A 16,740-nucleotide genomic window follows, 5' to 3' on the forward strand; every position below is an offset into this window, starting at 1 on the left:
ATGGACCAAGCTAATACTTCACAGATCTACTGAGGTTCTGTGTAAACTATAGCAAGAAAATATTTTCAAACAGCTCAAGAGACAGAGAAATAATTAGATATCAGAAATGAAGAGGAAGGAGTTCCCATCGTGGCTCAGTGGCTAACAAATCTGACTAGCATCCATGAGGGTACAGGTTCAATCCCTGGCCTCACTCAGTGGGTTAAGGATCCCGCATTTCCATGAGCTGTGGTGTAGGCTGTAGATGAGGCCCAGATCCTGCATTGCTGTGGCTGTGGTATAGAGCAGCAGCTATAGCTCCAATTTGACCTCTAGCCTGGGAACCTCCATATGCCATGGGTGCAGCCCTAAAAAAAAAAAAAAAAAAAAAAAAAAAAAAAAAAAAAAAAAAAGAAATGAAGAGGAAAAAAAAAACAACTAACAACTAATGAAAGCCAGAGCAATAGAGAAAAGCTGATGTTTCAGTAGCCAGCTGGGAAAGTTTCAGATAGTGTGAGTCCTAGGTACCAGAGGCAGAGATTCTAAAACTGTGTTGAGTAAGCTGACCAGACCTCCTTCCACAGGAGTCATGATGCTATACCAAGCCCTCTGCAACAGGCTGGTATCATCTTGACTACTGTGACCTCAAGGACTAGAGAAACTCTATAGGCCTAAGATGCATCTAAGAAATTTAAATTTATATAAGGATTTGGGAGAAAGAGGAAAGAAATCACCTTTCAGAAACTGAAAAGCCTAGTCTGAACCATAAAAAAAAGGAATTAACATAGAAATGAATACAAAATGATCCAGTATGATTGAACGGCCTGAAGCTCTCACCCTCAGAGAAACACACTCAAAGCTAATCTCTAACAACTCTTTCACAAACCAACAACATGGGAGTCCCAAACAATAAATACACCTTACTGAATGTGAGTTGACAATAATCACAAATATTATGAGGAAGAATTAGCAAATGCAAGATGCAGGAGAATTAGCAGTGCAGGAAGAAATAATAGAACATATGAAAGAAACTATAACATACTTGTTTAAAATAATTTGAGAGATAAAAGAAAGAGCAGAAAGCACAGTTAAGAGATGAAAGAATATGAAAAAGATAAACTAGAACTTCTGTAAATGGAAAATATTGTCTTTGAAATTAATCAATAGAGTAAATAGATAATTAGACAAAATTGAAGAAAGAAATAGTGACCCGGAAGTTAGGTTTGGAAAAAGATCACTGAGAAGCCAGAATAGATAAAGAAATAAAAAATATAAATGAGAATTTAGAAAATAAAAAGTAAAATGAGAAAGTTTTATATATATTTAATACAAATGTATATACTGTAGTAGAAATATATCAGAAGGAGACCACAAAGAGATTGCAGAGAAAACATTCTATGAGTTAGTGCTTAAGAATTTTCCAAAGTGCAAGGCAGATAATGTATTCAGGTTGAAAAAAGTCCCGAATAAATACAATCAAATACACATAAACATAATCTGCACTGGATTAAAACACAAAGAAAATACTAAAAGCTACCACAAAGAAAAGACTGGTAATTTACAAAAGATCAAGCGTTGAACTTACAAAAATATTGGCACTAAATCACGTCATGAAAATGGTGAATGCAGAATAAAAACCTCCCATCAATTGAAAGTGAGTATAACTTAAAAAAAAAGTCAAACATTAAAATAGTTACCATTCACAGAACCTTACTAAAATAATGACTAAGCAGTTTGAAAAAAGAGAATCCTGCTCTGACAAAAGAGAATTTAAGAAGAAATGGTTACAAAGCAACAGTGAATAAATAAATTGGATTAAAATTATTAGTTTAAAAATTAATGATAGTAAAGTCTAATTTGATGAATTCAAAAGCAAGGTGGATCGAATTATTAAGTAGCAATAAAGAGGAAAAAGTAGGACTGAAATAATCACTAACTGAATAGAAATAATGGGTTGGATGAATAAAATTAGAGACAAAAGATTGGAATTGCCAGGATTATATTTGGATGGCCTTATAAGTCAAACAATGGAGGGTATATTTGATTTAATATGAAAATGAATAGGTTTTGATTTGGACTTTATTTATTTATTTATTTATTGGTAGCAGGGAAGTGACATGTTCAGAGATGTGAAAAATAGGATAATTTAGCATGGGGCAAGACTCAGTAAAAATCAGAGTTTGTTGTAAAGAATGTGATGATAAATATTGAAGACCTGTACCAGTCTACATCTTGCCCACAGGTAAAAATGATGAATATGAGAAATATTACATATCTAGTATTTAGAAGAATTGGAAATTGAAGATGGAAAAATAAGAAGGGGAAATAGCACAGAGTGTCCACTTTAATCTTTGCATTAACCCATCATAGCAACATTCTAATATTTGGTTTTTTAATAGACAGATGATTCTATGAAAGATTTATTCAGTGGTCCTAAGTTGTAAATAGTTGAACCAAAATTTAAATCCAGGTTTTATGTCTACAGCTGCTCTTTAAACTTACTATCCTAGTGAGGAGTTCCCATCGTGGTGCAGCAGAAACGAATCAACTAGGAACCATGAGGTAGCAGGTTTGATCCCTGGCCTCACTCAGTGGGTTAAGGATCTGGCATTGCCATGAGCTGTGGTGTAGGTCCCAGATACAGCTGGCATTGCTGTGGCTGTGGGGTAGGCCGGCAGCTACAGCTCCGATTAGACCCCTAGCCTGGGAACCTCCCCATGCCTCAGGAGTGGCCCTAAAAAGACGAAAGACACACACACACACACAAAGTCCTAATGATATTTTCATAGAAAATTCTTACTAGGTGGTTGTCGAGTTTAATTTGCAACTTAAAGGGTGTTGGGGTTCAAATCAGATTTTTTACTTCTGATTTTTATTTCGAAGAGAAAGAAGACTAGTCAAAAGGAAATAACAAAATGAAGAGTTTGTGTTTAAATAAGATACCCTGGAGTTCCCATCATGGCTCAGCGGTCAACAAACCCAGCTAGCATACATTAGGTTGTGGGTTCGATCCCTGGCCTCACTCAGTGTGTTAAGGATCTGGCGTTGCCTTGAGCTGTGGTGTAAGTCACAGACACGGCTCAGATCCCACCTTGCTGTGGCTCTGGCATAGGCTGGCAGCTACAACTCCGAATGGACCCCTAGTCTAGGAACCCCCATATGCCATGGGTGCGGGCCTAAAAGATAAATAAATAAATAAACAAACAAACAAATACAATACCCAATATCAAGCCATATTTTTAAGAGAGGGAAAGATTGAAGAAGAATGCAGATTGAAAATGTGTGAGATTCAAAATCATAGAGGTAATCATATAGTTAAAAATGAAGGATGCAAGTAAAGGAACAATGCGAAATAGAGAAAAGTGAGGTGAGCAAACCCGATCTGAAGTCTCTTTCTTCATGATCCAAAAAAGAAAAAAATAATCCAGCCGATAAACATGGATTTGTCATTTTAGAAAAAGGAAGTGAAAGGTTCTTTGATAAGGAAAGGGACTTTCAACATATTCTTGTGTTATGCAAGGAAGATCAAGAGACTGGAATTGTTTTCCACCTTAATATGTCTTATCAAGGCATTCTTTATAGCCTCTATAAATGTTACCAATAACCTATGCTAGTGTGTGCAAATATTACAAGGTATTTGTTCTGGGTGCCTTCCACTGACAATGCCGGGAAGGATGCTAATTAGCGCCAATTGTGAGAGCTGGTGTTGTGATCTGGACGTCTGTCTCCAAAGAGCTGAACTGAGAACAAGAGAACAAGTCCTTCCACATAAGCCTGCTAAGCAGCTTTCAGATGGCAGTGACGTTAATTTACTACTGACTGGGCCACATTTGCTGCTGACCCAGTTGTGAAATACTGCCTTACCTAGCTCTGATTAGTTGAACCATTCAAACACTTCTGTATTATTTTTATTGCAGACAGAAAACATATCTGAATGTTGTATTCCTTGAAATTAAAGTCAATGTCATGCTGCTTTTGTTTGAGGGGAAGGTTATATTATACCTATGTGAGTTAGACCCTCTTAGGCATTGATAAGGGTTGCTGAAATAATAGGGAGCTGAGTTGAGTAGTCAAATGATGTTTACCTTGGCAACTGTTGCTGTATCTCATCTCTAACAGAGAACCATCTAAGTGCTCCTTGGCTTTGAGTGTCACAGCTGTGATTTGTAATGCCAGTACCAAACTGAACACTGAAGTCTGGGACATTCTTTAGGGTAGATTTTATTAATTTCATTTTTCTTCAACACTTTCTTCACATTCCACCTACTGAAGCAGATACTTTTGAGCCCAGGAGCTGCACTGTTTCTGTTAAGTCAGGTAGTTTATTTATTCCATGCTATTTGATATCTAAGTTTTCTATAGACTATGTTAATGAACAGCTTAGAACAGCTTCCTAGTGTGCCTAATTTAATCCTACCACCCAACATGATCAGAGGAGGATCGTTCATCATTCATTTATTAATTCACTTGTCCAGAATATTGAGTACATCTTCAGGGTACTGGGAATTGTTACAAGAAATAAAATATGCAAAATCTTTCCCTTTGTAAGGCTTCTGTTCTAAAGGGGGAAGCAGAAAAGCCAGTAAGCCAAAAGATAAATGCACAATGGCAGGTAAGGTTGAACACAATGAAGAAAGTGAGATGTTTTTTAAAAAGATAAGACTACGTGAATAAAAAATAAATAATAAGAAGGGTAGTAGGATAATTGAAAATGACAAGGACACCATTTTAGGCAGGAAGTCAGGTAAGACCTCTCTGAGGAAATGACCAAAAAAAAAAAAAAAAGCATTTGGATCTCAATGGGAAAGACTGTTCCAGGCAAAAGGAGAAGCACTCATTAAGGCCCTGAGGCATGTACTAGTTGTTGAGGAAGATCAAAAAGATGAGAGTGACCGGAGCACAGTAATCAGAGGAGAAATGTTAGAAGTCTCCAGGAACCAGACCATGTAGTGCTCACAGACCATGATGAGGCAGGGAGCTTTCCCATAGGCAATAGCCATGCTGACTGTTGAAGGCATGCATGGGTTTCTTTGATTTTTTGAAAATTATTTTTAAAACTCGTTAACCCTTTAGGCATATTTTTCAAAGCTTAGAAGAGACATGATAAACTGTCTCTGATGGCTCTAATCATATAAGTAATAAGTTGAAAAGTTTAAATACAAAACTAGGCAGCCCTGGTTCCATTGTATACTCAGCATATCAGAACTATATTCATTCTAACAAAACTTACTGTGTTATGTTCTAAGGCTGTGAATAAGACTGGAAACCTATCCTCAAGCTGCAGAAAGACTGCTGGAGCAGAAAGACATATGAGCAAAAGATTCTAAATCTGTATGATAGGGTGGTTAATGTATGTATGAGTTAAGGGAGAGCACAGAGAAGGCACTGATTAACTCTGTTTAGATATTTAGAAGAACCAGAACTAAATCTGAATGATACATAAACATGAGATCATGTAAGGGTGAAAGGTAGAATATCCAGTGCAAAAATATGACATTATGGTGCATGTGACCTGAACAGGAAATTAGAGTTATCACTAGCTTACAGTCAGGGCTGGAGTTCATCCTGGTAGAAAACATGGTGCCGGTGCACCAGCTGGCTTGTCCTCAGAGGTCAGTTTCCTTTCTGATTGGCCGACACAGTGTCTGCATCAAGATTAGTATATTCCTGTCGCTCCATGGCAATGTGCATTGAAACTTAAGAAGTAAGCAAGGGCTAGATCTTTGGTGCCACACCAGATCCTCTGGGCTTTAGTCAGTGGTTGATGGCTGCCACTGAGGGGAGACAGAGAGAAATGAAAACAAGAAAATGAGAAGAAATAAACTCCCTAAATATGTTATGTTTTTAACATAACACAATGGGAATAGGCTATGTCTCTGAAGGTTATTTTCCCCAAATATTTTGAGACAGAGTTTTAGAGATTAAAGAAAATTTGCATATCTGAATTGTCAAGATAGCACTTTTTAAAATCCATGTTTTAGAAAATTCCTAACTTTTGGATTTGTTCAGGTTGGTTGCTATGCTTCAAAGGATTTGTTAGCACTTTTCTTAATGGAAAATTGATGATAACGGTTATTGTGCTTTGACCCTTCTAATTCAAGCTTTCTCTGGCATGTTAGTTCTTGGTTATTTTGTAATCTTTTGATGAGTAAATGTTATCACAAATTTAGCAATGGGATGGATGATAAAGATTAGCCTTTTAGTAGCAAGTAAACAGATAGTGGATGCTTGCTATCACATTACCTTCTCTCACCTCAGCACTCTTCCCTTGAAGATAAGATATTTTTCTTTCCTTGTACTGTAGGATAAGCATATATGGAAATTGACACGTATTTCTCTGGACATTAAGCCTTACATCTCAGTTGTTCATTCTGCTGCTGAAGATCTAGCTGAGAGGACTTTTAAAAATGTTTTTGTTATTTATTTCTTTTTAAATAAATCAAGCTGTCAGTCATAGTAGACCTCTAGAGTTTAGCTAAATGTCTTTCTTAACCTGATGTCCTTGTGAAAACTTTTTTTTTTGCCACTACATAAAGATGTGTATATTTAAGAGGTAAGGCAAAATGATTAAGCTCAGTGTGTTAATAAAAATGGATATTTTGAAGTGTTTATACTCTCCCATCTCTGCTCACACCTCACTGAACAATCTCTCATGTTTACCATGTGCAAAAAATATTTTTTATTTTTATTTCAATTAAAAACCTAAATTAATACAAGCTTTCCACCATGTGTTCAATTGTGGTTTCTGAAAACTAGAGAAGGCAAGTCCATCAAGTCAGCCAAAGTCTGGATACAGATGCTGGTCTTTTTTTGTCCATGTGAGTGTGGGATAAACACAACATAGTTTTGGAATCCTCTCAAGTCTTAGAATACTTTTTGAAAGTTGACTCTACAGTTTTTAATACATTTGCTTGATAAAGATACATGGGGAATCAGTAATGAAGGTTCTGATTTGTTTTTTCTTCTGTTCTTTTGACCATCACAGATCAAAGAACACCTTGCAAAGGGGCAGAGAATGTTGGCGGGTGATGGGATGTCCCAGGTCACCAAGACACTGCTGGATTTAACTCAGAGGAAAAACTTCTATGCAGGTGATCTTCTGATGTCCGTGGAAATCCTCAGGAATGTAACAGACACGTTTAAGAGGGCAAGTTACATTCCGGCATCTGATGGTGTCCAGGTAAGGGAGGGAATCCCATGAAGGAAAAGACAAGTGATCTTGGGGTAGATTTGGAGCCCAAGAAGCCAGTGCAGCCACCCTAGAGGGTTCTTGGCTTGGAGGGGAGAGCAGTCACTCCTGCTGGGAAAACTTACAGGCAGTGCTGTGTGAGCTCTGGAAATGACCTCTCAATTCCTTTGTCATTCTAAATCTACCTGTCCTCAGCCATAACAGGCACCTAATGTGCCTCAAGGAGATACTGAGTGAGAATGTGTGTGAAGTGTTTTTAGCCCTCAGAGAGCAGGCATGATAGCAAATTCAAGGTTGTATCATGGATATTTTATTCCCACATTTAATATCCCCATCTTGCCATAGGAGACTATTAAAAGCACATTAAAGCATAATGAAGGCACATTAACTCTAACAGGCGAAGAAGATGCAGTTTAAGTTTTGTTTGGGGTTTTGCTGTTAGAAAGGGGAAGGCCATGTTGAATTTTGTGCTTCCTTTGCCTGAAAGTATCAGGCAAGTAGCGAACTGTTCTGTATAGGAAGATAAGGAATTCAGTAACTCCTCACAGCATACTTTTCTTGTCATGGAAGACTTCTAGAGCAGCATCATTTATTTCCATAATAAAGTTTAAGCACTCACCCAGTTTCAGAATTGCCTTTGCCATTAAGACAAAGCTTGTTGAATGGTAAAGCATATTTAATGCAACTCTAGTGTGTATTTCAGATTAACTCTTTTTGAGCTGTAGGCTAAAATGCATTCCTGCCAAGAATGCAGAGCTGGTTTTTGCATTTCCAGCATGATATTCTTACTGAATGTCTGCATGAAGTTCATTAAAGAATTGGCAAAATTCCCACATTAGATAGTTTTCTTTCAGCCCACTCTCCAGGAGTTTTATTTGCATTTCACTTAGAAAGAGTGAATTTTTAGTTTTTGTTTCTCTTTGGTTTTGTTTTGATCAGCTATTGGGAGAGAGAGAAAAAGAAGGCTTTTGGAATCAAATAATTATTCACAAATAATATTCATGCCCTAATTGGTATAGAGATAGATATATTACTTAAACTATATGCATATATTGCTGAAAGTAGTTGCAATGAGAGTTCCTGGGGCTGCATTCTATCTCATGTCACCAGTGTCCAGGAATATATTTTTAATTGTCAAAATATATTGTGGGAAGAAGGATGGACGGTTACCATTGTTTGAACATTTCAGTGATGTTTATTTTTCTTTATGAAGAATGAAACAATTTTTCAGCTTTAAAAATGTAACGAAGTTAGTGAAGTACAACTTTTCCCTATAGTCCTGAAATACTTCTCCTCATTAGCATTGAAAAATAAAAATACTAACATTAAAAAAATAATGCCTGAAGTCCTTGACATAAAATACAAGTTATCATTTCAAAAAATCTCACATCCTGTGTTCATGATTGAAACATCAGGCAGAAGGCTGCACTCTGTGAGCCCTGGGATCTCTTCTAGTCCTCGGGAGTGTAGGGCTTAAAGATTTTTTAGATGCTGAAATTCAGGAAATTAAGATCCCTGGGTTGTACTGGGAACATATGGAGCTTCTGTTTGAAGAGCGTGGACTCTGGGAACAATTAGTGTAAGCAGAGACTTCCTCACAGATATCAGCTGGTTGGACTTAAAAAGAGCAATTGGCTTATGGTTTTGTCGTTTGGGCACTGTCAGAAATACCTTCCTCCATTTCCATCTCACTCTCTCATCAGTCTTATACACACACACACAGACAGACACACACACAATTCTCAGAAGGCTGCCGTCCTCGTCATTCTCACAAACGGAAGCTTGCATTTTTCTGTTGCATTTACTGGTGTCTTTTCAGACCCCTGGAAGCCTTCCTCTTCTGGAAGTCCTTCTTCTGTCTCTGCCTGTCAAACTCCTAGGGCAGCTCCAGCAAGTCTTTCTGGATGCCCGAACTGCAAGCCCCAAATGCCATCAGAAAATAATCTTTCTCTTCTCTGAAATCCCAGAGGACTTTGTACTGCTTCCTATTATACTTTCTTTTGGAAGCTAGTTTACACAGACCTTTTGGATGTATTTACTGCCTTTGCTTGATTATAGCCTTACCCAGAACCTTCTGTGCCTTACTGAAACTTCAGTTCCCTGCTTTCCAGAGCCCTGGGCACTTCAGATTTCCCAGACTCTCAGCCTAATTATGGCATAAACTAAACTCATCTTGAGTCCCACGTTTTCTTGCACTTACTACTTCACCTTGTATAATGAGTAGTCCTTAGGCTGGAACGGTAAGGTCATCTTGACTTTTCCCTTCTCTTCCTTTCCTGGTTGCTTGGCCTACACGGTGCCTCTTCCTGCTCTCTTTCCTGTCTCTTCCCAGGGCTGTTTCCCTAACTTGGGGTCCAGTTACCACAGCCTCCATTATTTCCATGGCCTCTCTTTTCATCCTCCCTCAGATCTTTACTGCATCTCCATTCATCTTGTATACCATGGTCCTATTAGCCATTCTGGGACAGCTCAGATTATGTCACTCCTCAGTCCGAAAACTTCAGAGGGGTTTCAAGGGTACCTGAAGGACAAGCCAACGTCTGCATCTTGGCTTCTAGTATGTCCTCAGTACTAGGTCACCTGCCTTTTCAGCCTTATGCGTGAACTACTCTTTTCCTCCACAGACTTGGAGCCAAATAAACCACTTCCTATTTCCTGGATTCCCTGTGTGTTCTTGGCTCCAGACCATTGCTTCTTCTATGCTTTCAGACTGGCTTCTAAAGTAATCTCTTGGTACTCTGGGCCTCTGAACTCGGGCTGCACTTTTCTGCTTGCATCTCTTTATACCTTGAATTATTAACACTCACTGGTGAATCTTTGAAAAAGAAGAAATAGTCCTGAACCATCTTTGGATTCCAATCAAGCTCCTGGTTCCCCTTCCCCCAAATAGGATTTAACAAAGAATCTTGACCACTGAAGGTGTTCAACAAATGTTTTTTGAATTAATTAACAACAAAATCGGTACTTACAGAGATACCACTGAGCTTTTGTTATCCTTTAAAAAAAAAAAAAACAAACCTAGGAAAATACCAAAGACCAAAGAAAGGTTAAGTAAAACGATTTAAAGAGAATACATTTGTTTAAATGTAGTAGGGGCAGGAGTTCCCATTGTGGTTCAGCAGTAACGAATCTGACTAGTATCCATGAGGATGCAAGTTCCATGCCTGGTCTCCTTGCTTTGGTGGTTTAAGGATCCAGGTGCAGATGTGGCTCGGATCTGCTGTTGGTGTAGGCTGGCAGCTGCAGCTCTGATTTGACCCCTAGCCTGGAAACATGGAAACTTTTATATGCCGCTAATGCTGCCCTATAAAGCAAAAAAAAAAAAAAAAAAAAAAAAAAGAGAGAGAGTATGGCCAAAGCATTTATTTAAAATATTTAGTAATGCTGAATTCAGCATTACTACATAACTACAACCTGTTAAAATTGGGAGAAAAAAGTTGAAGTGTAATATGTGTAATGTTATGTTTTGGAATGATGAAGCGTAGTAATAGTTTATTTTGGAAAACTGGTAGAAAACTATTCCAAGAGTTCCCTTCAGGCATATTCTCTCCAAATGCCGGGTCTTGAACATATCAAGTCTCTGCTCATTGGTCCTCTATGTAACTTAATCTCCCCATTTCCAATCAGATGCAAATTCCTTCAAGATCCAGCTCAAAAATCATTTCTACTCAAAAAATCTTCTCTTCAAATCCCAGGGAGAATTCAGTATTTTCTCAATTGCCTGGCCTTTTGAAACCTTGTAAATATCCCCACTACAGCTCTCTCCTATAACATAATTATTTGTTTTCAGGCCTCCCTTCAGCAATAAATTTTAGGCTTGTTGAGAGATAGTTAGGTCCCTAGGGCTTCACATGGCACTTTGAACGTAGTAGACACTCAAATATTTGTTGAAATAATTAATGAATAGCCTAGTGATATTTGAAGAATTTATTTGCTTCACACACACAAAAAATAAGTACCCTGAACTTCCAATAAGAGAGAGAAAGAGGAGTTCCTGCTTTAGCGCAATGGGATTGCTGGCATCTTGGGAGTGCTGGGACACAAGTTAGATCCCCAGCCTGGCATAGTGGGTTAAGGATCTGGCCTTTCCACAACTACAGCTTAGGTCTCAGCTGTGGCTTGGATCTGATCCCTGGCTTAGGAACTCCGTGTGTTGTAGGGTAGCCAAAATATATGTATGGAGAGAAAGAGAGGAAAACTTGTCCATTTGCTTTTTTTAACCCCTGGGAAAATTCCTGCTGAGTCTCTTCTATCAATAGCGGATGAATTTATACCACCCACACCAGGAGTGATTAGAGTTGACAGTGTTGAATCAGACATGCAAGATGAAATTTCAGCTTGTGCAATAACTATTGTGATGTCTTCAGACCCATTACTTAATCTTTCTCTATGTTATTTCTCCATCCCTAAGAAGGAATTGTAGTATTGTCTATTCTCATTAGTTATGGTAGTTGTAGTCTAGAAAGTTAAAGAATGATGAGCCATTTACTTGTAGGGAAAATACAGGATGGATTCCTTCTAGAATCTGGTTATATAACTTTCATCACATAATTAATACATGACCTTGTTATATCTGTTTCTGTTAAAATATACCTTACTTAACATATATTATTTTTGTTGTATATCTAAAACTCATGCCTAAACAAAGCTTATCTAACATATATATTTTCTTGGTAAGGCACATCACAGCCCTCTTAAGTTTAAGAATACAGTCCTCTAGCACTATGCTGGGGACCACTTTCGCCAATGAAATTACCAATGAAAAGCACAACCACATGGGGGCGGGGAACATTAGGCATTGAATATGCCATGAATATAGCACTTGTTTACAGCTTGTGGGCTAAAACCAAAACAACCATGTGACCTGAGCTGAGTGTATATGCATGGATGACTCAAATTCACCATTCTGAGCATGTCTGTGAATGACTGTGAAAGTGCTATAAGCTTTGATTTGGGGGTTTACAAATATATCTTAGGGGGTAGTTGAATTTGCAAATACAGAATCCCTGAATAATGAAGTTTAGTAGTAACTATTTTCCAGGGTTGTTGTGAACCTTAGAAACAGTGCAGGTTGGAGTTCCCATCATGGCTCAGTGGCTAATGAACTCAACTAGTATCCATGAAGATGTGGGTTTGATCCCTGGCCTTGCTGAGCTGTGATGTAGGTTGCAGATGTGGCTTAGATATGGCGTTGCTGTGGCTGTGGTGTAGGTTGGCAGCTATAGCTCCAATTTGACGCCTAGCTTGGGAACCTCCATATGTCATGAGTGTGGTCCTAAAAAGACAAAATGACAAAAAAAAAATTAGTGCAGGTTAAATACGTAATAACCCAGTTATGAACAAGGCTAGAGTGGTAATAAGGAAGAGTAGAAGTACAGTGTGTCTCACTCCCTGGAACCCTTGAAACATAGTGTCTGAACTACAGCAGTAAAAAAAAAAAAAAAAAAGCAACTTATGGAAGCACAGGGCCTTGAGATAGAATTTGGAGAAAAAGGCTAAATACAGAAACAGCAATCAAAATCCAAGGCATAGAGGTGGCATGAGCATGGCACATTCAAAAGACCAAGGTGTGTTAGAAATGGGGTTCACAGTGGAAAATGTTAATCATAAAGGCAGGAGAACCAAGGCCAGAGAAGAGTTTGGTCTTGATTCCCTATAAACAAAGTGACTAAAGGAGTGGTATTTTTAGAAATATGGTCTAGCCGAGGTAGATAAGGAGAATCAGTGAGGAAAGGAAGACTGGGGGAGAGAAACCCATGGAGAGTCTACAGCAGTGATCTAGAGGTTGCAGAAAAGAAAGGCGGTTTCAGTGACACTGGGTAGAAATGAAGGCAGAATCTCTTAATGAAATGAAAAGTAGGCCCCTGAGACAGCTTATATTGATGGGTAAAGAAGGAAAAAGTTGGAAACGATGTATGCACGGAATATCTACAGAGACATGAGTGGCCCTCAGACTTGCTAGATGCAAGGAGTTGTCTCTAATCAGGCTTCTTTCTGTTCCCTGAAAAAACTGTTGGTCTAACTCTGTTTTCCAAAAGTTTTGACTGTGACCCACCGTAAGACATACAGCTTACATTAATATGTAATTGAAAACTAGAGTTTTACAAAATACATTTACCTTTTCTATGTGTAATGCACTCTTGTCTTTCCTATTCTTTTCTCTTTTGTTACTGAGGTTGCCACTCAGTGTTTGCCTAACACATTCCCTTGGCTTGAAAATTCATTTCCCAATGATTGAGTTTTCAGCTTCCAGTGTCTTTCTTAAATGCAAACTATATTCTAAATAAAATTCTCAGAGTTAGGTGTTCAAGAAATTAAATTGAAAGCAGAGTTAGGATTTTGGATGAGCCAAGCATCTTGTCCCCTAAAACACTAGATGAGCAAGTATGTATGTTAGATCTTCCTCGTGCTGCCCCTCAATGGCACTAGGTGGGGATCCTTGAGTATTATTTTCCCTATGCTTTCAGTGCAAGACACTTTTACTTTTTTGCATACAAGACAGTGGCTTGAGAAATGAGAAAGCAACTCTTACTGCGATAATACAAGGCCGTCATGTAATGATGAGCCTAATTCTCTGGACTAAATAAGATCTAGTAAGGGCTCTTTAGGTTTGAAACTATAGTATAACTCTAGCATCCAAGATACCACCTGGTGCTTTGAGATCCTTTGCTTAAAGAAAATTGTGCAACCAGGAAGGTTAGCAATTTCCTGGAACATAAATAGGGGAGGTAGGGAAAGCAGTAGAGTTTGATGACAAGAGTGCTTGCTCTGTGGGCAGAATCTTGAGCTGTTGGTCATGGCTCTGCTATTTGTTAACTATCTGATGCTGGACAGGTGACTAGACCTCTTCATGTTGCCGTGTTCTCTTCCATTGTGTGGAATGATGGCACCTACCACATAGTGCTGATGTGAGGGTTAAGTTACTTATGTAAAACCTACACAGCACCTGACACACAGTTAAAGCTCAAGGAACATGGCAGCCCTTATGATCTGGAAGGTGAGATTCTGATGGAGCAAACATCTGAAGCATCTCTGGACCACAGATATTTGCTGCCAGTGTAGATGTGTATTTTGGTAATTCTCCTGGGAAGAAAGGGAGGTCAAGTGTTCCTCATGGCACTGCCTAAGCAAGAATGACCCACTGCTTTTTGTTTTTTGCTTTGTTTGTATTGTTTTGTTTTGCTTTGCTTTTTAGTGCCAAACTTGTAGCATATGGAGGTTCCCAGGCTAGGGGTCAAACTGGAGCTATAGCTGCCAGCCTACGCCACAGCCACAGCAACACCAGATCTGAGTCACATCTGCGACCTATACCACAGGTCATGGCAACGCTGGATCCTTAACCCACTGAGTGAGGCGAGGGATAGAACCCGCAACCTCATGGTTCCTAGTGGGATTCATTTCTGCTTCAGGAAGCAGCAGGAACTCCTGCTTTGTTTTTTGATTTTTGTCTTTTTTTCCCCACCCTTTGCAGAAGAGAAGGGCAGGGAATGAGTCAAGGAGAATGGGAGGCAGAAAAGAAGAATTCATCCTTAAGGCCACACCTTAAGGATGTGGAAATTCCAGGTCCAGGAATTGAACCTACACCACAGCAATGATCTGAACCGCATCAGTAACAATGCTAGATCCTTAAACCATTAAGCCATCAGGGAATTCCTAAAGACTGTTTTTTTTTTTTTTTTTTTTCCCCCTCCTAAATTAGTGGATGTTAATATTTGCTTCAATGATCTGCTGTCACACCTTCTCTAGCAGGCAGATGGCAGGGGTCAATCTGGGACAGCCGAGCACTAATGACAAGAGCTGAACCATCTGATGACAGCTTTCCAGGCCAGGTCATGCTGCCTGCTGGGGATACCATGACCGACCTTCTGACCTTGATATCCCAACCCCTTTGTCCCCCAGTTTATCTCTGATTTTCCAGTAGCTGGTTTCATATCTCTGAATCATATTCTCCATATATCTTGGTCCCTGAACCCTACCAGGATTTTCATTTCCTGCCTTCCTGAGTTCTTGAGAGTTTCTAATTGTCAGTGGCCAGCTAATGTGCCACTAGGGTAGTTATCCTAGATAGAAGATTAAACCACAGTATCGTGACTCTGGTCTGATCCATTGCCAGATCACTTAGTACCAAAGAAAAATAGTCAAAGAACTTTTCAGGGGTTGTTTAGCTTTGAAAAAAATATGTTAGAACAGACCCAAGATTATTTGTATGATAATAGTCCTCAATTCCATTTCTGTACACTTTCTTGATTAGCAGTCTAAGAACTAGAGTCACAGCCAGATCACAGGATTGGATATCGATAAGCCATTCTTAGTCTATAATGGGGGTGTGTTCATGGTTTTGTACATCTCACATGCAAGTGTCATGAGCCAAGTGCATGGGTTGTGAAAACACAGGAGACGAGATATCACATCTTGAACTTACTTTGAGTTTTTGCCTTGCTAGGGGCTTGGCCTTTCTCCTCTGGATTAATCTCCCCATTGCAGAGTCCTATTGAAAGTGCTTTCCTTCCCACCTCCTCATCTGTAGTCTCTCATCTCTCTTGCTGTCTGATCTATAGCCAATGTTTTGACCTTGACCTCATCCCATTCAGCTCTATTCCTGGTAATTTTATTTTTTCCCCCCAAATCTCCAGCTTTCAATTTAGAATGAATGATTCACAAGTTTTGACCTTCTGAGCTTCAGGCCTGTAGTGACAGCAAAAGCTGGGTGTCTGCTCTATCCCAGACCCCTCCTGTTCCATTGGAACAAGGCTAAGTGCGCATCTTGGCTCGCAGCTCTGCTGTCTTATGTGTATTGGGCAGAGCCTCTGAGGTCAGTGAGGAATCAGGTCTGGTCCCAGTTCTGCCCTCTCCCTCCTGGGCATCAATTTCCACATCATATCGGTTGTTTCCCTAACCAAGCCTCAGCAAGTTGCACAGACTATTTTCTGACCTCACCATTTTCATTCTCACTCTCTTGTACTCTGATTTCCACTCAGCAGCCAATATTAGATTTTTATTTTTCATGAAACCCATGTCATAACTATGGTGAGATCAAGGTCTTTATCTGACTCCATGCTTCTCTTTCTTATCCTGTATTAATGGTGTCCCTCCTCCAATCCCTCCAGCTCCTATTCAATACCTCACCAGCTCTATTGCCTCTCTCTCTGCTTCTTAACCTTTCCCACATTCCCTTGATCTGGACGCTCTTCCTTGGGCATACCTGTAGCCATCCCTTTCATCACTCTGTCCTTAGCTGTCACTTCTTTGGAAAGGTCTTTCCTGCTGACTGCTCAACCTCAAGCATCCATGCATGCATACACACACAAATACACATACACACACATATACATTCACACAAAGCATATACACATACACATATGCACACACACCCTCACCACATACACACAAACACACATGCACACACAAACTTATGCACATACACATACATGTGTGTACATTCACACACATAGACAGTCACACACGAGTACACGCGTATATACACAAACACACATATACACACATACATACCTGCACACACACATCCCTGCCCAGTCACTCCCTAACCCCATACACTATTTTATTTTTGTATC

The 16,740-nt window shown here is 39.2% G+C and overlaps 1 protein-coding gene across 25 annotated transcripts in view; it reads left to right on the top strand.

The window, feature by feature from the left end:
• ADGRB3 (adhesion G protein-coupled receptor B3) overlaps nt 1-16,740 on the top strand; it is a 732,591-nt gene that overhangs the window by 360,290 nt on the left and 355,561 nt on the right. For all 25 annotated transcript variants that reach the window (XM_021072833.2, XM_021072856.2, XM_021072841.2 and 22 more), the window contains one exon: nt 6,965-7,159. In XM_021072833.2, coding sequence (XP_020928492.1) covers nt 6,965-7,159 — 195 coding nt within the window. The remainder of the gene's footprint in view (nt 1-6,964; nt 7,160-16,740) is intronic.

The sequence above is a fragment of the Sus scrofa genome, chromosome 1 (genome assembly GCF_054392235.1).
Source record: "Sus scrofa isolate SSC_HxYL_T2T_F1_AM1 chromosome 1, Sscrofa_HxYL_maternal_Yorkshire_Landrace_v2.0, whole genome shotgun sequence".
Classification (NCBI taxonomy): Eukaryota; Metazoa; Chordata; class Mammalia; order Artiodactyla; family Suidae; genus Sus; species Sus scrofa.